Consider the following 26,299-nt stretch of genomic DNA (forward strand, 5'->3'; position numbering starts at 1 on the left):
GATCGATGTTTGATTATCATTTATATTGGAGGAGATAAAGGATTTGTTGATGGAGGCTTGCTAGATTTGATTTCCAATTCTACGAACGACTACCATGAAGAAATGACTACTGATGTTTTTGAGAAATATCTCAGTCAAATGATAGATTTATTACCGACCAATTTTGTAATAGTCATGGAAAATGCCAGTTACCATTCAAGATTAAAGGAACCGTTACCTAACACTAAACGGATAGAGTAAGAACTCTTGGATTGGTTAAGAACCAAAGAAATAGTAGTACCAACGGAAGGTTAACTGAAAAAAGAGTTATTGCAGCTAAGCAAACAATATTCAGCAAAATTTAAGAAGTATACTGTGGATGAAGTGAAGGGGTTAGTGCAAAAAGATATAACTGACATTTTTGAATTGGTAGATAAACCTACTTAACATTTTCTGCATAGTTGTTGGAGCAAAATGGGTATATTACTTGTACCGTTTATGCACTCAACATTTTCTAGCAGACTGTTCAACGTACTCGTTGCGGCTAGTGCGTTTTTGATTGACGTGGTGTGTTTACAAAGTTTTTGTGTACAGAATTGTTGATGTACGTTATATAAACCGAAATATATTTATTACCTTGTATTTTTGGAGATAGCTAGTAGCAGCAAAGAGGGTAAGATCAAAATTAATAATCTCAGCTTTAATTTTATGGTTATGTTCCAGTTTTTTTTTTCTAGATGCCTAAGAATCCGAGTTAGATCCTTATGAAACAGAAGAAGATGAAGATTATCGACCAGAAGACGATGATGTAGTACCTACATTCCTCAGAAGAATCTGTAAAGTCAGAGTCAAACAGTGCTAGTAAATTCACACATGTCATGCCAATTAAAAAAAAAACGGAAAAGGAATGTCAGCGCCTGGAAAAGAAATGAAAAAAAAAAGAAGCTAAGAACCGAAGGCAAGCAGTATATAGGCTGTGGCGGATCTTGAAATTTTTGTCAGGGGGGTCATGGGTCTTGAGGGTGATTTTGATACAGGATTTAGATTTTTACACCTTTCAGTGGCTGATCCCCAGAAATTTTTCGTCGGGAAGGGGGGATCATGGGTCTTGAGGGTGATTTTGATATAGGATTTAGATTTTTGCATCTTTACGATTGATATAATTTGTGCCTCATGTAAGGGAACCATTTTCTCAATAATTATTTTAAGCGATATATTAAACCAATGCGAAGTTATTAAAACCCAAATACCATACGGGTGCAAAGAAGGGTACAACATTAAGGGGTCTTAAACTTAAATAAAAGAAAAATAATTTAAACACACATACTTATTAAAATCAAGTGTACAAGACTATTAAACCAAAGGAAAGTTATTAAAATATAAATACTGATATATGATACTGATTTAGATTTTTACACCTTTCAGTGGCTGATCCCCAGAAATTTTTCGTCGGGAAGGGGGGATCATGGGTCTTGAGGGTGATTTTGATATAGGATTTAGATTTTTGCATCTTTACGATTGATATAATTTGTGCCTCATGTAAGGGAACCATTTTCTCAATAATTATTTTAAGCGATATATTAAACCAATGCGAAGTTATTAAAACCCAAATACCATACGGGTGCAAAGAAGGGTACAACATTAAGGGGTCTTAAACTTAAATAAAAGAAAAATAATTTAAACACACATACTTATTAAAATCAAGTGTACAAGACTATTAAACCAAAGGAAAGTTATTAAAATATAAATACTGAAAAATCAAGTACAGTCAATTTACACTCGGTATTTTAAAGACAATTAATTTAAACCCACCTATCCTATAGCTTCAAAATCAAGAACAAACCAAGGATAAATAAGTATAAACCAAAGTTAAGCAATTTAAATGCAATAACTCAATGTAAGTGTAAACATTAATGAATGTATTTAACATTCCTAATAAACTCTATCTTATCGTTGGATATCCGATATCAATTGGTAACAACATTCATTTATTCCTTATTGCTGTACGAAGTGGAAACATGGACTCTCGGAATTACAAGTATGAGGCGTATAGAAGCCTATGAAATGTGTGTTTTTCGAAGAATGCTGAAGATTTCGTGGACAAAGCACGTGTCCAATAACTAGGTACTGAGAAGAATGAGGAGTGAGAAAGAACTCCTAAATATTGCAAACAACAGAAAAACGCGTTATCTAGGACATATTCTCAGAGAAGAAAAATATAACTTTCTACGACTTATAATGGAAGGAAAAGTAGAAGGAAAAAGAGGTCCAGGAAGAAAAAAATGCTCCTGGCTGAAGAATGTATGAGACTGGACAGACACACATTCGATACTAAAAACTTTGCTGTAGTTATAGCCACCCTTCCGTAATGAAGAAGAAACCTTAAGAATAAATGTAAACAGCATCTTATTTAAATTAATTTATTCAACAAAAAACATAAGATAATTAAGGAATAGTTATTTCTATAATTAGGCATATTAGGTTATAAGTGCACGAATCGTCAACAACAGCCGGGAACAAGTGGTAAATAAAAGTTCAGTGATTAAAAATACTATAAGAAAAGTGAATATTATATAATTTTATAAAAATGTATTCTATCCGATTTAGAAAATCGCTCCATGATTGCATTAACATCTAGAGAAATTTCAGGATGCACATTGATGAGTGTTAAACCAGTTAACAGAAGTTCTATTTCTAAGCCAAGTCTGTGGACGCTTAAGCGTAGAACGCTCTGTTGTTGCTGCACTGACTGGCAGTGTAATTAATATTTGCAGAGATATTCTGATATTTGGATACATAGGATGAATATCGCAGTTTTCTAATACTTCTAAAATACAATCAGGAAGTTTTTCATTATTTTGCACGACTCTTTTTCACTTTTGAATCCACAGTGAAAACTCTTGTTCTACTGTCAAATATGCAGTAAGTAGTTGGTCCAATATTATCCTGGAAGGTGCTCTTGCGCAAGATACTCTTGCGAAGTATCCTTCGCAAGAGTTAGCAGATTGATTTTGACGAAAGGTTTGACGAGAAACTATACGAGGCATCTTCAATTCAATGTCTAGTTGTTCAGCTATTTGTTTACTTCATAGTAAAGTTTGCTAAAAACAAATTCAGCATTTGATCTTTTATTTTAAAAAATGCATTTAGTGTCCTCTATGGCCTCAGTAGCCTACTTAAAATCTAATTTTGCTGAATGAAGAAGACGACTAAGTGGTATAGTTGTACCTAAAACATCACTAAGATAAACTACTGTTTCACAGTTTCACAAATACCTTGGACAGCAGCCCCCAGTTAATTTATTTGTATTTACTAAAGTATCAGACAGAGCTAATTCAACAACAATATTCACTTTGACATTTATTATAGATAAATTATAAAATGTAGCACACAGTCTCACCAATTATTATAATACATATTCAAATTAAAAAGAACCAATTCGTAGACAAAACTGAAGATAAAAAATACCTAATAAAAAATAAAAATGTGCTGATTTCGTGCGAAAAGTCATGTACATTGAATGAGCAATAATGTGTGGGCGGTAATTCTATCTCATCGATAATCGAACGATTCTCTGGCACTCAAATGACGAATTGTCATAATTTGAAAATCGCGTAACTCTGAATTCGCGGAAGTCAGATTGTTAATCGAGGTATTACTGTATTCAGAATTGTTGATTTTTTTAAGCGCAATTTAAAAAGGCTTCCGTATAATTCTACACTTACCCCTACATTTAATGAGTTTGAATCATTTCAATTCTTGACGTCCTGCTTATAGTGTTGATGGGTTTTAAATAATTTTTTTTTAGGATTATTTGATTGATATTTAATTTTGTTTTGGGGGTGGTCATGACCTCCGTGACCCCCCCCCCCCTTGGATCCGCCAGTGTATATAGGACACAAGAACATCATCCATCAAAGTAAGCAATTATTAAAACCTTTTGATCATACATGCAGATTTAAGTGTAACAAAATTATTTCTGAGGTAGATAGACAAGCTCTGTCAAGCTCTACAAATTTGATAAATTTTATAATCTTCCTAGTTACGACTTGCAAACAGGAAGAAGCTAACTATTATTTCCGTGGCAAATGAAGAAACTGATAATGGTGATGATGATGATGCGTCTTTATTTTACATAGGTACCTACACAAAATATACAATTACATACCTTTTTAAATATACAATTACATACCTAAATACTTGTGTATTTAGGTATGTAATTATATATTTATATTATTAATTTTAGTATTTTTATAAAAATTAATGTGGGTACCTACGTAATATTGACAATTTAGTTTTTTTTTTATATTAAAGTAATTTTATGTTCTCCGTCACTCAGGCGTTTAATTATTGGTTAATACCTTAGCGTTTGCTCGTTTGCATTTTATGATGTATTGTACTTGAAGTTTGTCGGGGTGGTCACATTAAAGTCGAGTGAAAATTCGGATAAGAAGGTACCAATATCAATTATTACGCTTTTTCTGCATTGATCAACCCTATATTTAGACCTTTGATATAAAATGCGTGCTATCAATCTTTTTCGAATATACTATAAGAATCTAAATAGTAATACCTTAGAATAAAATCTTTTTGAACACGCTCCTCGTAACAAAATTATCACAAGCCGCCACTGTTCACCTATCTTAATATGAACACATTGTACCTACGTAAGTATTTTATCATAAACATTGTAGGATAAAATATAATATATTATACCTACACCTAGTCCAATCATTTCCTTCATCTTTATGATGAATACCTAACAAGTTTATAACGTTATTTTAAGTGGTAGTTGTACATACCATATTGATATTTTCTAATATTAATGAAATTTGTAAGATCAATAAACACAGTCGGGAAAATGTTCTCGCGTTTATTCTGAAAGACATGTAATTGCCGTTTAAGATGGTAATTGAATGTTTGTTTAAGTTACATACCTACTTGTAAGTAATCTTAAGGATCAGCTTTAGAAAAAATCCAAACGTGTTAAAATAATCCGTTGATTGTGTATTCTACTATTATCTACAATTGATGTTTTTAATGATCTACTATTGATGTTTTTAACTTTAGCAGATATGTAAACACGACTATAATGGCAACGCAATAGAGATGCAAGTCAATACCAACACAATCATCATTATAAGTATAATTTAAAACTACTCGTCAAACAAAACATTTAAAAAAATCAATTCATGATACTCCAAAAACTTCTCTCTATAACCTCAAATCAATATGCCCAATAAAACTATATAAATACAATATCAGAGCTGAGAACAGCCCTCTTGTCGTCGAGAGTCTCTACAATAGGTGGATAGGTCTCGCCGAGATTAAGTATCGAGCATAGGCAGAACTCGTAGGGGGTAGGGTCTCTATAATCGCAGTGCATAGCGTTCACATTCGCTTAAAAATTAACTCCGCCTACTTAGGTAGTGATTGGTGGGAGTCGGTGAAAACACACCCCGTCGGCGGTTCGAGTGGATCCGTGCACCCGGTCGCCGCACAAGAGCCATGTACACTTTGAGGACACTCTAAGAGTACGCTTAGGAGAGTTAAGCACACTTCGAGTTAAAGAGTCTTACATCAAGTGTGCTATAGCCCGATCAGTGATTTATTTATATAGTTAGACAGTTTGTTTATTGGATTTGGTTAGCGCATTGAGAGGGTTTTCTTTTGAAAAACGCGTCGGGTGGTTGTGGAAGGTTTTTCGAGAAGTGCCGGTTCGGTAGTGAGTTGTTCGCGTACCAAAGTGTGTGACTAAATGCAAGTTTTTTACATGAACTGACTGATTTTTTGGTTGGTGGAGCCGCCTTGTTTACTCGGTGGTCCTGGAGTCCATGTCGGCAGGTTAGTGCCCTAGCTCTTTCAACCTTCATATTTGCAATAAATCCTATCAATGATTTAGCTTTAGAAATAAATACAGGTTCAAACTCTATCAGCTTTTACATATAGGTTCAGAAAATGTAATTATTTAAAAAAATTAATAGATACACATATTCAAACTCACCTAAAACGGTTTGTTTTTTATTTCACCTCTGGTATCAATGACAATGTGGTGGGGCCTCTGTCAATTCTCTGGTTTTCCGTATACAATGCCTGTACACCTACTATACCTATCTGTAGGAAAATTGCATAACAATATAAAAAATGTAACTACTAAGTAAAAAGTGGTCAAAAATCATAATTAGGTATCACCTTTTTGTTTTTCTATTTAGGAACCTACTATATAATTGGGAATAAACGTACCTGGAGTATATTTCACGAATTTGCGCGTATTTTGAATTAGGGATGAAAGCTTTGACTTTAACGGTCCGCAATACTGAGAAAGTTATTAGCAAATTCTCCTAATATATGAAGCACTGTCGAAGGCAAGTAAAATATATAATTATTAGATTATTAAATATACAATTATTATTGCAAAAATAGAAGAAAATTCCAAATTATATTGTTTTTAAATTGTAGTGGTTAGTATTTAGGGGAGACCGTGATTTGTTGACGTATTTTTTCAATAATTAATTTTTACTGATTTATTTTTTGCATACTGTTAAATTTAAGTACTATGTCAGCTGGTTCTATACTCCTTCAGGTATTGTACATACATTTTCAATTTATTCGAGTTCTCCATAGAAAATTGTTTCAAGCAAATTTTGACTGCCTTGCCAAGTAAGTCAAGTAGCCCCGGGTGCGGGGTTAGTTGACTAACGACCTGGGGTTAGTTGATTCAATATTTTCTTAGTGATATAATAAGGGAACTAGTAGTGACACAATGCAAAAACAAATGAAGATTAAATTTTTCATGTTTATTTTGACCATTGACATTGAAAATCTAACAATTAAAAACGAAACTCACAAATCATCATCTGAATCACAATTGATGCATATGAAAAAAGTGATATTTATTACTTTTGTTTTATTTGTGTATTTCATGTGAGCCCATCTGCTGCAATGGGTGCATTGCACCCAGTCATCACCTCTAGTGCTATTCCGATAGGGTTCTTCACATACTAAGCACTTAGTTTCAGCCTCAGATTTCGAGGATCTAGGGTCATGATGAGCTGCAGACGTAGATGGAATCGGGCTTTCTTCCCGAAAAAGAAATTTTCGATCGTCTCTAATTTTCGTGTTTATGATTTCTTTCTTTTGGTTGCATGTTTTTCTTTTATGTAAATCTTTCTTTTTTTTCGCATTCTGCCTTTCTTCCGTGAGAGCGTCTTTTATTGAAATATTGGTTAAAATAGCAGTTTGTCTCTTCTTCCGTGATTTTCTCGAATTTCGTAGAGGACCTGGTTTTGGAAACAGCCTTATTTCTGCAGGGGAAAGTAATATCGAACTTGCAGGTTCTATTTTTCTTGATGAGACTGTGTTTGCAGACAAATTGTCGTTGACATCTGGGAAATGTTTTAGAATTTGCTGCAGATTCTCCATGATTTTAGCTTGATCCACTTATGAAATGTTTCTGTTGTTTTCGGTTGCGTTTCATTCGCTGGTGTAGGCCTGTCTGTCATATATGATGGCAGGAAGTCACTCTCTGTGAAGATACCCTCATTCAGAGGATATATCCCTGTTTTATTGAACCCATCCATTATATTGGTTGGCGTAGCAGCTAGATAAAGACTCAATTTTACAATGCCAAGAACATCATATACGTAAAACGTCTTACCTGAATTGTTCACCATCCATAGCTGAATTGTAATATTTTTTTAGAGGTCCGTAAACATTCTTATTTAGAGGCTGCAATTTATGCGAGCAGTGCCAAGGAAAAGATAAAACTGTTAATGTTTTCATTACAAATATCTAACGCCTCGAGAGAAAGGTGAGATTCAAGGTTTTCGAGCAACAAAAGTATAGAGCGCTCCTTAAAAAATATTATGTGAAACAGAAAATGTTTGACAAATTTCACGAAATTTTGATCTTTCATCCATCCTCATGAACTTGCATCGCCTAGGCTTCCGATAGGTGCATCTGTAATAAAGTGGTCCCTGTAGTGTACCCTCGGGAAAATGAAGAACGGAGGAACAATACTACCACTTGCTGAAACTGCAACAATAAAGGGCACAAGGGTTCCTCTTTCTGCGGACGTGAGTTTGCCTATTTGCTTGAAGCCACGTCATGCCACTATTCTATCTGGCTTCTAAATAGTTGTGATACCAGATTCGTCAACGTTCCAAATATCTTACGCTTGAAAAATAAAGACGATTCAGGCTTCAGATAGATCTACATTTGAAGAAACATATGCAATATAACAGTTGCTAATAGTTTCCAAATGCATCGATATCACTATCCACTTAAATCCATTGTAAAATGCCAAATTAGTTCACAAATTTTGAAATTTAAGTACATGAATGGGTTTCTCGACTAAATCAATGGACCCCCTTTTCCTCATTTCCGCACCCTTTTTTCCCAAATTGCAGGAGTAGCAGTATTCAATGCTTCTTGCGATGTTTCCAAAACTGCTGCATTACTGGAGAAAAAGGTATGCAATACCATTTACATTTCTAAAAATAACTCCCAAAATCATCATGACTCCATACTACAACTAATTGCAGTAAACTATCACTTGTAAGAAATGAAATATTTATTTTGTTTTATAAAAATATTTTATACAAAAAAAAAGGTTACAAATGGAGGTTAATATGAAACCGTCGGGTAATATGGAATACGTGTTATAATCATTGAAAAAAAAATTATAGTTCATAAAACATTAACTTGAAAAGAAATATTTTTAATAAACCATATTTTTAAGATTGTATGCTAGTCATCACTGCTTCTACATGATTATAATTCTGGCTGTACAACCCTGCGTGGGTACTAGCCTCCTCAAAAATTTCTCTCCAGTCGTTCCTATCCATCACCTTTCTCCGCCAAGCACGTATTCTCATGTCTTCATCGCTGTTATTAAGGAATCTTGTTCTGGGTCTTCCTCTTCTCCTTTGACCAATGGGTCTATCAAGGAGCGTTTTTCTAGCTGGGTCATTTTGTTCCATACGCATTACATGCCCTAACCACCTCAGACGTCCTATCTTAATATGTTTTACGATATCAGGTTCCTGGTATATTCTAAAAGTTCGAAGTTGTATCCTCTTCTCCACATTCCATTGTCATTCACTGCTCCATAGATTCGCCTTAGTACTTTTCTTTCGAAAAATCCTAACATGTTTTCATTATATGTTGTTAGAGTCCAGGTCTCTAAACCATATGTTAGGACTGCGCGTATTATTGTTTTGTACAGTTTTATTTTTGTATTTCTCGATATAATTGTAGACTTAAGGAGGAGATTGAGCCCAAAATAGCATCTGTTAGCCGTGCAAATTCTGCGGTAGTATTATTTTCAGTGTTAAGAAGCGCTCCCAGGTATACAAATTCGTTCACTGCTTCAATGACGTCGTTTTCTATAACAAGTCGTAGGATTTGTAGTTGCGTGCTTATTTTCATATACTTCGTTTTGTTGGTGTTTATTATTAAACCCATTTTTGTAGCTGATTTTTTTAATGCTACATATGCCTCTCGTACAGCGTTTTCCGTTCTCTCAACAATATTGACATCATCAGCATAGGCCAGGATTTGCACTGATTTATTATATATAGTACCAGTGGCTGTGATTTGTAAAATACGTATTACTTTTTTTAGAGCCACATTGAACAGTATACAGGGGAGAGGGTCTCCCCGGCGCAGCCCGTTATTTGTTTTAAAAGGTTCAAACAGTTCCCCCTGAATTCGTATTCTATATTTAACTTTTTCAAGAGTTTTGTTAAATTTACCATTAAAACTGATTTGGTATTCTTAGCTCTTTAGGCTAGGTAGGCTGCTTTATACCTAGTCTATAAATATATGATGAGTATCAATGCCATATTTCAGTGTTTTTTCCAAAATTTGTTTCAGGGTTGCAATCTAATGAATTGTCGGTTTACCACCTCTGAAACCAGCCTGGTATTTTCCTACTATCCGTTCTGCATATGGTGCCATACGGTGACATAGTACTGTGAAAAATATTTTATACGCTGCCTTTCATAAGACTATTCAAAGATATCTCCTTTTTTTGTGTATGGTGCAAAATATTCCAATATTCCAATCATTGGGGAGGGATTTCTGTGCTTTACTTCTGTGGAAAACTGCTCCTACTCTATTTACAAAAATCACATACATAATCTTCTTTCCCTTTCCCTGCTCCGGACAGTCAAGGTGGGCCCACAAACCACAGCTTAAGCATTGAATCCAAATCCCTCCTCATTCATCTTCGGAGAATTTTTCATTACAGAAGATACATCAAGTGGAATGATCCATCATTGCTTACACTAGAATTATCTCTAGTAAGTTTAGGTCTAGAAGAGGGTAATTATAAGTTAAATTTCTTAATAGGAGGTCTCCATTTTTGCTTTGTTTTGTTGTTTTAAAACCTCTGGTTCTCTTTTTCTGGTCTTTTCATTCAGTTCATCCTCTAGACCTTTATATATGGAAAGTAGGTTATTATAGAAGAAGATCCAGCTTTCCTGCCTCTTTTTGACTTCTGCTTTTTTGATTGACTTGTGACTAGGACAAAAGAAAGCACAATAGGACTCTTAGAAGAACAGGATTGAAATGAATCAGAAATGGTAGACGAACAAGGAAGAAGGTCATTAGTTGGTCTCTTAGTTTCAGGCCTAAGAACGGTGAGTGTAGAAGCAATGAAATCTTCACTGTTAAAAGCATTTCTATTAACAGGATAAAGACCAGACACTTGTCAAACAATTCCATCATATCAAAAACACTTAAGGGCCTTGAGCTATGTCTTAAAAATGATCTCACTTCGTCTTTATAGCGAGACTTTAACGGACCCATAAAGGTTTTGTCTAATGGTTGGATTTTATGTGAACTATCTGAGGGTAGATATAAAATTTAACTATGAGATAAACATCATGCTGCGATACCACATTTTGGAATGTTTTATTTTACGGTTTATTCTAAAATTTCTAGTATAAATATATTCTTAATTAGACGTTGAAGACCTGTGCTATCTGCCAGCTAGATAGTATCTTGAGCGTTTCGTAAAAAAAATAAATATTCCATTATTCTAACGTGTATCGTCGGATTCCGCCATTGCTTTTCTATACATGTGTTCAGGGTAAATATGGGATAATAAGATTAAAAAACACATTCCTGTCAAACTCCACTCTGGATATTAAACTTTCCTAAATATTTCTTGTCCCCTTTAATTATGCCTTTTTGTTGTACGTATAAATTTGCTGTGAGGCTCAGATTATTAGACGTATGGGCAGGCATTACCTTTAACGTCTGTTTTTCTGAAAATATTGGTCAGTTTGCTGTGGTTTGTTTTGATGAGGTTTTTTGTAATTTAGAAAGCAGATAAATATATCATTATTTACATTCCTAAACCTAAAGAATCGGTAGTAAAAAGAAAAGAAATTCCTTACAATTTATTGAACGAAACAAATTGGTAATTTCTCAGTACAATGTAAGATAATTGTGTATGTAGATCCAAGGTCTCAGTATATGTATCACTTCTTTATTAGAGAAAAGGCACCAAATTTGAGACACTTTTTTTGAAAAACAAATAATAAAACAGAACATTCAAAAGTTTTTAAAACATTTATTTCCAAAACTTAAATTTAATGTTTCTAGAATACAAATAAAATATAAAGCTAGTAAAACATATATTTTTGCAAAAAAAATACATATAATTTTTTTGCGGCATTTTATGTTAATAAAAAAAAGTGGCCTAATTTGGGATAGCCGGGTATCTAAATTTGAGACAGGTACCCCAATTTGAGAGACTTTTCAAAAAAGCCCTTTCCTTCACAGAAAAGGTAAATAAATTGCTGGACTTTATTTCTCCATAGTCCTCATGTGCCCACCTGCCACACTGCTAACAATTTGCCCATTGTTCGCCATATATATCGTCAGAACATTTCGCGTCGTTTTCTCCACTTTCGTCGGAAGATTAAGTAGCTAATGTAAGGTCTTCATTGCTGTCTGAGCTTGAACTTGAAGAAACTTTCCGTTTTCTTCTTAATGTTTTGTCTTTTGATGTAGAAGGTTGACCTACGTCTTCATGTACTGGTATTTCTTTTTCGGGCGTTGCTGTTTTTTTTTGAATCTAACACTTTTTGTTGATTTTTTTTTTCTGGAGCTAATACACAATCCAAGTTTTTCTGGGTTACTAGTTTTTTTTTTAGTCTACAAACTTTTCTCTAATTCTTCTTTGTAGGGTGTTAGAGTAATAACTGAAGCCTTTCCTGGTCTGGCATGTGGTTTTTTAGTGGTATCTCTTTTGTATGTAGAGATTCGACATATGTCTTTCGGAGAAACAAGTTGTTTCGGAGAAACAAGGTATTGGTGGAATAGGAATTATGTATTCTCACACTGGATGATTTAGTTGTCCATGGTTTGGTTCTATTATTTGTTCGTCCATTTCGTTTTGTGTTTCCAAGTTCTCTTGGATTCCAAATTCAAAGTCCCTAAAAATACGGCGACAAATAGGGACCAGTCCAGTTTTTCGAAAACCATTGCAAGATATGTCCATCGTCGCAGCTGTTATAAGCTTAATAACAGCTGTAATAAAAGTAATCAGCTTGCCCCTTTCTGCTGAAGTAACTGATGAAACCTGCTTTTTCCCTCTCATAGAAATTACTTTGCTATGTTTGTCCTGAACAATTGTAAGGCCTGTTTCGTCCACATTGAATATACGTTGTGCAGGGTTAGTCAGCTTAAGATATTCTGGTTCATACAGGTCAAAGAACTTGGATATATTTTCAGCAGTAAACGATTTTACTCGAGCAGATGACATTCCCTGGGGAGTACGCATTGAAAGCGTCGGACGCCTTTTCAGAAAGAAAGAGCCGCTCTATATTGGTGTACATATCGATTCCTCCTGAATAATAGATGTAACCATCTTTCGTTTTTTGTTTTCTTGAACCAGGCCATCTTACTTCACTCATCCTTAAGTCTACTTTCATTTTTCTCATTTCGGCTTCAGTATTTGGATTCTGTCATATATTTGGATTCTCTGTATACTTCTTTGGATCTCAATCTTAGTTGTCAGGGAGATTCTTCGCACCATCTCCGCATTTATGGGGTACCCCGAACTGTCCATTTTCTTGTTTCTTCTGTAATTAAGATTTTTGTGAAATGGGGTGGGTAAATAATGGGGTGGTTTTTCTGTTGCCTTCTTCATCGCAGTACCACAACCATTTCTCGCTCAGTACCTCACAACATGTTGGTAGTCCAGTTTTAAGCGGCTCCAGGATCATTTCCTCTGGGCATTCAGCTGGTACTGATGATCGTTGCTGCCTTGATGTTGAGAGATAGAAAATAGGTAACTAGGTTTTGGAAGGATAAAGATATGGGACATGATTTCTCTCAACAAAGAATTGGGAGCAAAGCATGGCTCCTATTATTAACGTAGTTAGCGCTCATAATTGAGATGTAAAAAAGATATAAAGATATCCCAAGGACAACGAAAAAAGAAGATATCATAAAGAAGGTGGCAAAATTGAAATGGATGTCGGCCCATCACTTGGCAAGGAAAACACGTTCATGGATAAAACATTGTAAAATGCGCACCAAGAGCAACTAAGGACACCTATCTCCAGCTGGGAGTAGGATCTAAAGAAAATAACAGGAATTGTATTGCAACTGCACAATATAGAGAAAGTTCTCTATGTGAGAGGCCTCTGTCGAGAAGTGGACATAAATGTCTGAATAATAGTATCTGCTCTTTAATTGTAAAGGTATAGCATGCATCTTTTTTCTATGTTAACTTTCTAATTATTCCAGTTCTTTAAGGAAATTTATAAAGTTCTCGTCTGAATATACGTTATTCGTAGTAAAATTTTATTCAGCCATACTTTGGGGTCTCATTTTACAGTTTTTTATTATTTAGTTTGTGGCTGCTTCTATACCGTAGGGAATACGCAAATTCTAAATATTTGTTCCCAAACTTTTGTATGATTTATTTTTTTCCTATTCAGTAGGCAGAAATAACAAAGTAGAAATGTAATACAATAGCTTAGAAGCCTAGGCAGCTACTTTGAAATACATATACTTATGTATATTTAAAGAGAACAAATATTTTAGTTCAGTAAGATTATTTTCCGTTCTACTACTTTAGTATCTTCTACTTCACCCACTTTTTCCAATTTAGACAAACCCTTTCCAAAATATTATAAAATCATCGATTCTACCTGAGTTCATCAAGAATTCAATAGGTTTTTATTTTTCAGGTGGCAGCTACGGGGAAGGCCCCGTAGTTCCCGGCGATAGAGGTGACCTCCACGGCCTGCTACCCGAGCTCAATGGCGTTGAGCTGGCTATGAGCTTGAGCCCCAAGCATCTACAAGGCCCACAGGTTCTCAGTCACTTGCAACAGCTCCACCACTCGACTCCTTTCAGCGTTACGGACATTCTAAGCCCCATAGAAGAATCATATCGAAAACTGGAATTGTCTACAAATCCTCCTTCACCCTATAGGTTAGTTAAGCTTTCAAACCTTATTTTTGGGAAGTAATTTACCTAGTAAAGAGGTTTTCTAAAAATTTAATATTTACTCGGTATAGTACGACAAGCGAGAAATAGAAAACGTAAATAGAAAAAAATGTTTTATGAGAGAGACGTAATGGGCTTGTAGTCATGCTGGTTCCGAATGCGGTTTATTATGTTTACGCACAGGTTGTGGTTCATTTTAAATTTAAACTTCTTTTTATGTAGACACGACTGTCTGTTTTTCAATGTCCATCAATTAAGTTGTCGTTCCATCGTTTTCGTGGTCTTCCTACTGATCGTCTTCCTATTGGGAAACCGTCTCTTGCCGTCTTTACTACTCTATTTGTTGTTTCGCCTCGTATATCGGTACTTCTAGCTCTGTTCTATAGTGTGTTACCATCAATTTTTTAAGTGTTTTCCTCTCTGCTGTTTCTAACATCCTTTTTGTCCTCTCTGTGCCAGGTCGCGTTTCTGCAGCGTATGTCATTATTGGTCTGATGACTGTTTTGTAAATTCTGCCTTTCATTTCTGTCTCGATATTTTTATTTCTCCATATTCCTTCATTCAGGCATCCTGTGGCTCTGTTTGCTGTATTCACTTGATCTTCCAGTTCTGTTTCGAGTTTTCCGTAGCTAGATAAGTTGATGTCTAGATTTTTAAACTCCATCACTTGTTCTATTATCTGACTTTCCAGCTCCAATTAACATCTTGATAAATTTGCTGTTATAATCATGCATTTTGTCTTTTTTTGGAGAAATTAACATGTTAAATTTTCTGGTGGTTATATTAAAAAGGTACAGCATTCGTTGTAAATCATCTTCACTTTGAGAGAGTAATATTGCGTTGTCTGCATAGCGGTTTATTTTAAGTTGTTTTTCTCCTATTTGGTATCCTTTTTTAGTTCTTACTTTTTTGATTATTTCATGCATAATCAGATTGAACAAAAGAGGACTCAGAGAACCTTATTCTTCTTCTACTTTTACTTTTATTGTGTTGTTTTGGTAGATATTTTCGATCGTTTTGATTATTCCTAAAGGTATCTCTTTTGCGTACAATAAGTGGATAATGTCCTTAAATTTCACCTAATCAAATGCCTTCTTAAGGTCCACCAAACATAGATATGCCGGTTGGTTGTATAATTATGATTTCTCTTGCACTTGCCTCATTATAAATATACCGTCGGTGCATGATCTTCCCAACCTAAAACCTTGTTGTTCTTTTGCTAGTGTTATAATTTTATTCAGTTTATTTGTTATCACTTTTGATAACATCCCTTTTTAAAGAGAGGTATTAGGATGCTTGATCCCCATTCATGAGGAATTCTGTTTTGTTCGGTATTTTGCCATCTCCTGGTGATTTTCTGTTTTTTAAATTTCGTTAATCTTGCTTTACCTCTTCCTCTTCAATATTCAAAGCGAATCCAATAATGAGATATTGCCTTGTGTTACAATAGAAGTGAAAAAAGCTGCACAGCAGTATTTGTTTGTCATTTTCTGCTGGTTCATCAATTTTTTGTCAAGGTTTATACATATAAATAAATGATCTTGAAAATGCTCATAAAGATTATATAAAAACGTATATTTCTTATAAGAGTAAAACACTTGTTGACTGTATGTTGTTTGAAAAACAATCACTAAAACGGAAAAAGGAAGTATTCGAACTAAGGTAACTACTATCACTAATGTTTTAAAGTTGATAGGCAAACAAGTTCTTGCAATAAGGGGACAAGTTGAAAGTGCCTATAGTTTCTGAATGGATGTAAGTAAAGTGATATATGGTTGAATGCTCGAATAAATGAACTTTAATAAAATAAAAGGCAGATATCGAGCACAGTTTTTTATTAAATTTTGTCCAAGTACTTTCGCTCTCAGAGCATCTTCAGAGGCATCTGAAATAAACCAAGAAACGTTTTTTCAACTGAAGGAAAATTAATTAACTTCGAAAAAACTCAGTTGATGGTTGATAAAAAAAATTTTTATATAACATTTTAGACTTACTTTGTCAAAATTAGTCAACAATTTTAGGAATGTCACTTAATGTTTATGATTAAATTATTAAGAATTCAGAAAAGGAGTTATTTTCATCTTTGTAGCCTTCTATCGTCCATTTTTGGATAAAGGCCTCCCCCAACTCCTTCCATCGATCTCTATCCTGAGCAACATACTTCCAATTTTTTCCGGTAATTCTTTTTATGTCGTCCACTCATCTTATCTGTGGTCTTTCTCTTGATCGTCTACCCTTGTAAGGTCTCCAATGTTGTATTGTTGCGTACCAACGTTGGTCTTTTTGTCTAGCAGTGTGAACTGCGAAGTTCCATTTGAGTGCAATTTTTGTTATGATATTCCTCAACTTTTGTTTTTGATCTTAACTAGTCGTTGCTCTTTTTATCTGACAGTCGTATACCTAACATTGTTCTTTCCATTGCCCTTTCTGTTGTGGTTAGTTTATTCATATTAGCCTTGGTTAGGGTCCAGATTTGACATCCATATGTTATAATAGGAAGGATACACTGGTAATTTATGTACCTTCAATAAAAACCAATATTTTAACTGTATACAGATCGGGTAAGGGTGACTTTGGCTTGTTTTTGGTGAATTTTGAAAATGTCATAACGTCCTTGTTTAGTAAAGCACACAAACTGATCATACTTCGTGATTTTAATATAAATTTGTGGGCGTATTTGAACCTTGTTTTTCTGACCATCGAGCTCAATTTTTATTTATTGACTGAGCATAAATTTGTTGAGACTAATCAAGCATTTCAATGGTTTATTACTTCTTTTGGTTTACAGAAGCTTAAACGTGCGCTAGCTAGTACAAAGATGGACTTTTTCTATGATATTAATAATGATCCTGATTTTTTGACAGTCTTTCTTACCAAAACTTATAACAACTTAGTATTAAAGCATTTTATACTAAAAAAAGTACGACAAACTGCTGAAAAAACACCCGTGCAATGGTTTAATAATGAATTAAGGTCTTACAGATCTAATCTTTGTCTTATTAAACACATTGCAGTTTCCACTAAGGATCCCGATTTGTTCAAAATATATAAACAATAAAAATTTGAATATAATCGGTAATTACAAATTACTAAAAAGTCAACTTACTCTGATTTTATTACTTCTTCTTCTTTTGGTGCCTATCCTCTGTGGATGTTGGCAATCACGTTGGTCCATACAACTTTGTTGACAGCTGCTCTAAATAGATGTATGGTAGTCATTCCTGCCCACTGTCTGATGTTCTTCAACCACGATGTCCTTCTACGCCCTTGAGCTCTTTTGCCTTCTATCTTGCCTTGTAAAATTAGTTGATACTTCTCATTGCGCATCACATGCCCTAAGTATGTCATCTTTCTGATTTTCATGATACGCACAATTTCCAGATCTTTATTCATACGTTGGATCACGGTGCTGTTTGTAACATGATGGATATAGGAAATTCTGAGCATGCGGCGGTAGCACCACATTTCGAAGGCTTCTAATCGTTTGGATATTGCCTCCGTCAAGGTCTAGGCTTCGACTCAATATAAAAGGGTAGAAAATACATAGCATCTCAAGACTCATGTTCTTATATCAATGTTCAGGTGCATATTACATAAAATCTTCCTGAGGCGATTGAAGACAGCTCTCGCCTTTTCTATACGACACCTTATTTCCCTGTAAGTGGTCCCATTCCTTATTTATACTGCATCCAAGGTATGTAATTTTGTCGATTATTTTCAAGGGTTCATTATAAGCTGTGAATTGGTGCTGTATTAGGTCATTTTTACTTACTACAAGAATTTTGGTTTTCTTACAGTTTACTTTCATGCCGTATCTGTCACAGGCTTCCACTACACGGTCTATTAATATTTTCAGATCCTCCGCATTATCAGCAATCAAAACCGTATCGTCCGCATATCTTAAATTGTTTATGATTTCACCTTAAACCATCAATAGCTTCCTTGAACAGCATTTCCGAGTAAGAATTGAACAACGTCGGTGATAAAATGCAGCCCTGACGTACTCCCCGTTTTATCGTTTTATCTACAATTTTATTACTAATTCCAATAATAAACCTAGAGACTGCTGGAACAGAGTAAATTCCGGAAGAAACAACTCAAGATAAAGTTCGGTACAACCTGATCTACCTCCAGACGAAATAAATCAATTTTTCACTACAATTGCAGATAATATAATTACATCTCTTCCCACTATTAATGTCGATGTCCTCTTCAATTATAGAAATTATCCTTATCTGAGAAAGTCTATTTTTTCGTCCCGTTGTGAAAGACGTTCACGAAATTAATCTTCTTCTTCAAGTGCCATCTCCGCGGCGGAGGTCGGCAATCATCATAGCTATTCGGACTTTTGAGACGGCTGCTCTGAAAAGTTCATTTGATGTATATCTGTACCACTCTCTTAGATTGCGCAGCCATGACGGTTGCGCGAAATTAATAGCAAAATGTTAAAAGAAACTTACCAAATAGTTGTAACACCTTGCACTCATGTTATTAATTTAATTCTATCAACTGGAGTATTTCAAGAAGTATAATTTTATTCCTATTTTGAGTCAAATAATTACTTTAGAAACTCATAATATGGATTCAGAACTGCTCGTTTTACTTATTTTTCTTCTTCAAGTGCCCTCTCCGCTACGGAGTTTGGCAATCATCATTGCTATTACTTATAGTTTTACTACGAACGCGGTATTTAATCTTGCCAGCGACGTGATTGAGGGACTTGAACGCGGCAATCGCGTAGCAATTTCTCTTTGCGATTTGTCGAAGGCTTTTGACTGCGTTTCACATATTTTGCTTTAAAAATTAAATTACTATGGAATCAGAGGTATCCCTCTTAAGCTTATAACTTCTTATCTATGTGGCAGACACCAGGCGGTAGTGTCTTAAGGTCATCTCTCCGATTTTCTATCCGTGAACCATGAAGTTGCACAAGGTTAAACCGACGATTTGCTTAAATTTATATCTTTGTACAAATTTATACAATTCGCAGATGAAAGAAAATACGCTAGATCAGGAAAAAATAATGATGATTTAAAAATGTCTCATGAGGAAGTTTCTACTAACTAGCACATGGTTTGCTGCAAACAAACTAAAACTTAACTCTGACAAAACGCAAAATTTTGTTATATCTGGAAGTAATTTACACAATGATCCAGATAACAAAGAGACTGTTAAACTATTGAGAATAATTATAGATAATCGACTGAACTGGTCGGCTCAAATCTCACAACTTAAGAAAAAACTATCAAGTTCATTATTTGTTATACGCCAACTAGCAAGGGTTGTCAACTTTGAAGCATTAAAAATGAGATATTTCTCTTTATTCCACTCTCTCACTTCCACTTCTTTATTTCTTCATTTCTAACGCGGTCGGTCCATGGAATTTTCAGCATACGACGAAATACCCACATCTCAAAGCTCTCTAAACGTCGTAACTAGCTGACTGTTAACGTCCAAGCTTCCACGCCGTGTAATAGTACACTATATACATAACACTTTATCATGCGGTATCGTAGGGACAAATCAAGATTACGGATAGTGAGTAACTGTCGCATCTTTAAGAAGGTGTTTCTTACCTGTTCTATTCTACATTTAAGCTCTTGTTCTTGGTCTAAGGTTTCATGTATCCAACAGCCTAGATATTTAAACTTTTTCACTTGTTCAACTAGATTGTTGTTGACTAGTATGTTAATAACTGGTGTGTGTTTTTTTGAAATTACCATTGTTTTGGTTTTTTTTACATTCACCTTAAGGCCGTATAGTTCTCCTTCTCGCACTACTTTGGTTAACAGAATTTGTAGTTCTTCTTCACTGCCAGCAATCAGTACTGTATCATCGGCATACCTGATGTTGTTCACGATTTTTCCATTGACTTTTATTCCTTCTTGTGCTTCATCTAGAGCATGTGCAAATATGTCCTCTGAGTACAAGTTGAATAATAATGGTGATAGTATACAACCTTGTCTAACTCCTCTTTGGATGTTTATGGTTTCAGTATCACCCATTTCAGTTCTGACAGAGGCGTTTTGGTTCCAGTATAGTTCACGTATTGTATTAATATCGTTTGGATCCAGGTTCTTTTTTTGCAAGCATTCTATTAGCTGATCGTGTTTGACTTTGTCAAAAGTCTTTTCATAATCTATAAAGCACAAGTAGACATCTTTTGTTGATCCCGACACTTTTGCATGAGAACAATGAGACTGAACAAAGCTTCTCGAGTTCCCATACCGTTTCGAAAGCCAAATTGTTCCGGACCCATATCTTCTTCGCATTTTTTGTAAATTCTGTTATGGATAATTTTTAGAAATAGCTTCAGAATATGGGGCATGAGACTTATTAATCGAAAGTCGTTTAATTTTTTTGCGTAGTTTGATTTGGGTATAGGCACAAACGTAGACGTTAACCAATCTTGTGGAATTGTACCAGTCTTGTATATACTGTTGAAGAGTTTTGATCATAGTTCTAATTGTATTTGTATTTGTTATGTAGTTAAATAAATAAACTCAACTCAACCGGTTGAATACTTTGCTCCTCAAGTATCCAACTGAGTTTTCCAAATCATGCCCAAGGTAAAAAAGTTATACTAACCACTAATCAACATGATTTTTTTTTCGATTTTCTTTAAAAATAGATTAATATATTAATATATTCAGAAAGGGAGTTTTATTGACTACCAATCACCATGTTTTTGTCAAATCTTTTGAACGCCTAGATTCTTCTGTAGAAACAGCTGTCTTGGAAATATCATTAATTCACAGGAAAACCGCAAGAACAACAGATTCTTAATGTTGCATCATTTTTTGTATATATTCAATATGTTCTGTTCTGAAGAAACTGCCTCTGAATTTGATTAAAAATTGTTAGTTGCGTAGGTGAAGTTATTTTTAATAGTAGTTTATGACAGAAGCAAAATTAAAAGAAATATTATTGAGTACCTTATTAAATAGCATAGCATATATTTTACCTAAAATTTACTAAAAGCAGTGGAACAATGAATAATAGTTGTTTTTTTTTTAATTTTAGATCAACTTCAAGCGGTAGCAGTATAAACTCTCCTGGGATTAGTGGTTCCGGTGGTAACGGCTGCAGTATGAACGGCAGTTATCCAGTAATGGGCCAATTCGGCGGAGGCCAGTACTGTCCTGTCTCCGAAAACTTAGGTCTTACTCCCCATTATTCTTCTGGATGGTACCAAACCTCAGCGGCAGACCCTAGATTTGCAAGTATGTAACAAATAAACATCAATATGATCAATATTACAGCAACAATTAATGTTAAAAGTAGAAATACTATAGTTACTATGACCGAGGAAGTCGTAAGTCGAGGTCCCTTTTTGCCTCGGTTTTGTTTAATTAGTGTAGATATATTTCTTATATACAGGGTGAGTCATGAGGAACTTTACATACTTCTACCATATGTAGAGTCCCTCAGGGAGCATATCATGTGGCCACTAAAAAATGTCAACTCCTCTTCTTTATTAATTAACAGGGTGATTTGTGTAATTGACCATTTATTTCATTTTACTGTAGTGTTTATACGGTTCATTTGATTTTTTTAATTTTTGCATGATACAGTACACTACTATCAAGCATTCGACTGGTATTAGCTAAACTAAAAAATTCCAGGACTGGCTTTGGAAAAATTAATTTAGGGATTCGTATTAAATATTACACCCTGTATATATTTTTTTTAAAATGCAATAAGTGATTTTCAAACTACATAAATAGCCAATGAAAACGACATATGCGACAATGTTGTCGCACTTTTATTAAATTTTTAGTGAACGATCAAATCTTACCAAAAATAGAACAACCATAACGAAGTATCAAATTATAAGGTATTAATTTAAACAAATGTTATAAATTTCAAACATTTTAATTAAAATGAGTTCCTACAACATAATCTAATACGTAGAAAATTAACATCTTTACTGTCACTTTGTATTATCTCTACGATAGAATCAATTGTTTTTCAATTTTAAATTTTTACTCATAGATCGTATTGGGGCATTATTTTCGATAAATAATAAATTAAATTGATTAAAAAGTCAAACCTCTTGTATGTGTTAGTTTTTGTTGATTGTAAATGATTAAAATTTAATGTCAAATAATAATACATTGCATCAACTGTACTAAATAAAAATAAATCTAAAAAAGTTTAAAATGAAGGTTGGCGTTGACCGTTTGACGTTTCTTGATATTTTATACCCATTGTCATTATTGTCATTATCAATTGTTATTTATGTGTACAAGAATACATATTTCTTCTGTCATATCTACGTTAAGTACATTGTGTTAGTTTTGGTAGAGCTTTTGTTACTTTCGTTCAAAATGCCACATCAGTTTTCGACCACAGAATATGCAGACATAATATTTGTTTATGGATTCTGTAATGTGAATGGTAGGGCTGCTAGTAGAGAATATCGCAGGAGATTTCCTAATCGTCGAACTCCCAGTCATCCAACATTTGGGTCAGTTTTTAATTATTTGCGAGAAAATGGCACTTTTCCTAGTGGAACAACAGAGCGACATGTAGATGAAGCGCAGGAAGATGACATTATGGACGCCGTTACTATGAACCCTACAATAAGCACTAGACAAGTAAGTCGAGAACTCAATGTTACTCAATCAAAAGTAAGTAGAGTCTTACAAAAAAATAATCTATACCCATATCACATTCAAATGGTTCAGCGACTACATGCTGGAGATGAGATCGATAGGTTGGAATTTTGTAGATGGATTAACAATAATCGACCAACGCTATACAGGACACTATTTACAGATGAAGCCCAATTTACCAGAGACGGGATAAATAATTCACGAAATTCACATGTGTGGGCAGAAGAAAATCCCCATGCTATTCGAGAACGTCGTTCTCAGTTAAGGTTTTCGGTTAACGTGTGGATTGGTGTCATAAATAACTAATTAGTAGGTCCTCACTTTTTTGATGGTCCTTTAACAGGGCAGGTCTATTTGAACTTTCTACAAAATATTTTGCCGAATTTGCTTGTCAACGCGAACGTTGCTATCCGAGGGATGTATTTTCAGCATGATGGGGCACCCCCAAACTTTTTACTGGCAGTGAGACAACATCTTAATAATGTTTATGGCAACAGGTGGATAGGACGTGCAGGTCCTATTTTGTGGCCTTCAAGATCCCCTGATTTCAATCCCGTTGATTACCATATTTGGGGACGATTGAAGCAACTAGTTTACGCAGTGAATATTAATCGCCGACAACAATTAATTGATAGAATTATACATTGTTGTAATACTATTAGAAACGATCCCCAGAGTATCCGTAATTCAATACGTCAATTAACAATTCGGCAACAAAAATGTGTACAGGCTGCAGGGTTCCATTTCGAAAATCTATTTTGAATTATTTTTATTTTGTTACCATTATTGTATCTTTTCCAGTTCTAATTTATGGGTTTATCATAACTATGTACATATTTTTAGTTTTTTTTTTAAATTGTTCTTCGTTATTGTTAGTAGTTACTGTTTTTTGTTGTGCAGTGACTCAGTTTATCATTTCAATTAAAATGTTTGAAATTTATAACATTTGTTTAAATTAATTACCTCATAATTTAATACTTCATTATGGTTGTTCTATTTTTGGTAAGATTTGATCGTTCACTAAAAATTTAATAAAAGTGCGACAACATTGTCGCATATGTCGTTTTCATTGGCTATTTATGTAGTTTGAAAATCACTTATTGCATTTTAAAAAAAATATATACAGGGTGTAATATTTAATACGAATCCCTAAATTAATTTTTCCAAAGCCAGTCCTGGAATTTTTTAGTTTAGCTAATACCAGTCGAATGCTTGATAGTAGTGTACTGTATCATGCAAAAATTTAAAAAATCAAATGAGCCGTATAAACACTACAGTAAAATGAAATAAATGGTCAATTACACAAATCACCCTGTTAATTAATAAAGAAAAGGAGTTGACATTTTTTAGTGGCCACATGATATGCTCCCTGAGGGACTCTACATATGGTAGAAGTATGTAAAGTTCCTCATGACTCACCCTATATATATAGTACATTAGGGCTGCCAATCTAATACCACGGTCCGCAGCTTAGGGGAAAGTGGTGCACATTTGGCATATTAACCTTTAGAAGCCAAACATAAATAAACTCCAAGGATTAATCCGAAACTGGTATTTTTAAATAAAACTAGTTTATTGGGCACTTGTTTTAAGAATTAAAAAGATGTATTTAAAGAATAAGTTTACGATTTTGAGTTTTTATTTTCTTTTGACAAATAGCCGAAACTGCCCTAACGGAGGGGTAGTTTCAGCTATGTAGAGGGGAACATTCAGCTATCCATTAAAATACCCCATAATAGTAAAAGAAAAACAAAAAACATGTTAAATGTGTGCATTTTAGTTATACATATCAACTTATCTTAAATTTAAACCAGAAAAAATAACATTAACTTGAAAAACACTTGCAGTTCTTGCAGTCCCCTGAGCAGAAGAGAAAGGCAAAATAGCAGCTGCATTGTCTTTTTTTTCTACTACTGAAATATCATCGACTGTAGGAAACAAAAAAGTGTTTGTGTTACGTTTACGACGTAGAAATTTAATCACGTATTCTCGGAAAGAAGTTATTTGACCCACGTAAAAAATTTTTGTCTTGGAAACTATAAATTTCACCAAGACAAAATTTTCCACATCAATATTTTTATTCTTAGAAATGGGTTCGAAGTCTTGATCTTCATCGTCTGATGAACAATCTTGTAAAACAACTTCAGTGCCTGACTTGCTTGATGTTGAAATATTTCGTTTTTTACCGATTGCAACAAAATCTTTTTTGACTGATGCGTTGTTCTTTTTTAAACTTAGTATTTTTTCGTGTTCTGCTTTTAAACTTTGGTTTTTTTCGTATTCCAGCATCTCCGTATATATTGTGGATTGTGCACTTTTTTTTGTTTTCTTTTCTTCAAGTTGTGTTATTCGATACGGTTATAGTAACAAGTTTTGTTATTAATTTCTTCTTGTGCATGCTTTGATATTGAACGAAATGGTGAAATTGTTCTGGTTTCTAATTCCCTCTGTGTGGTGCCATTAGAACTAACATCTTTATTTTCCGTCAATGGTTTGTCGGTTACTTCACTTGGAAGAAAATTTGCATTACTAAATATAAGTCGATTAATCGGCCACAGACTTAACACACGTTCTTAGCCAGACGTGCCAGATGTCGAATTGTAATGGCTTTCGCCAAATTTGAAAGCAACCAATCACCAATCATGCTGAGCCATAGCTAGGTGTGATTTAAAGGGACTAAATACCTCAAAATCAAGTGGCTGATTTCTGTGTGTGGTATGAAGTGGAAAAGACAGTAAAACGATCCCTTTTTCTCGACATAATTTAATGGCCTTTATAGATATGTGAGACTCGTGGTTATCTAGAACGTGGCTATTTATCTTGTTTTCCACAGAACATTTAACAGTACTTGAAAAGAGTTATAGGACTTTCGGAAAGAGATCAGATGTTATCTACCCTTTTTTATTCACTAGAGAAATGGCAAACGTTGGGTGCTCATCACCCAAATATTCTTCAGGGTTTCTAACTCTAGAATAGACAAAGACTAGTGGTACTGCTCCTCCAGCTGCAGCAATCATCCCTGTAAACGTCACAAGTTTACCTTGCCCCTGTAAAAAAACATGAGCCACTTGTTTTTTGCCTTTCGGAGCAATAACTTTGGCAGGTGGCATAACATAAACGGATTGTTAACCCTGTCTCGTCGAGATTACAGATCTGTTCGGGCTTAAACTTATATTTTTCCATGATGCCCGCATATTTTTTAAAAAAGTCTTCGGTTACTGGCTTAT

General features: G+C 34.4%; 1 protein-coding gene across 1 annotated transcript in view; it reads left to right on the forward strand.

Moving 5' to 3' along the window:
• Window positions 1–5,524: 5,524 nt before the first annotated feature.
• Window positions 5,525–26,299, forward strand: part of scro (scarecrow) — a 125,715-nt gene continuing 104,940 nt past the window's right edge. Inside the window, exons 1-3 of the mRNA XM_072536535.1 lie at window positions 5,525–5,823; window positions 14,193–14,439; window positions 21,478–21,677. Of these exons, the coding sequence (XP_072392636.1) occupies window positions 5,814–5,823; window positions 14,193–14,439; window positions 21,478–21,677 (457 nt within the window). The 5' untranslated portion in view covers window positions 5,525–5,813. The remainder of the gene's footprint in view (window positions 5,824–14,192; window positions 14,440–21,477; window positions 21,678–26,299) is intronic.

The sequence above is a fragment of the Diabrotica undecimpunctata genome, chromosome 6, assembly GCF_040954645.1.
Source record: "Diabrotica undecimpunctata isolate CICGRU chromosome 6, icDiaUnde3, whole genome shotgun sequence".
In the NCBI taxonomy this organism is placed as follows: Eukaryota; Metazoa; Arthropoda; class Insecta; order Coleoptera; family Chrysomelidae; genus Diabrotica; species Diabrotica undecimpunctata.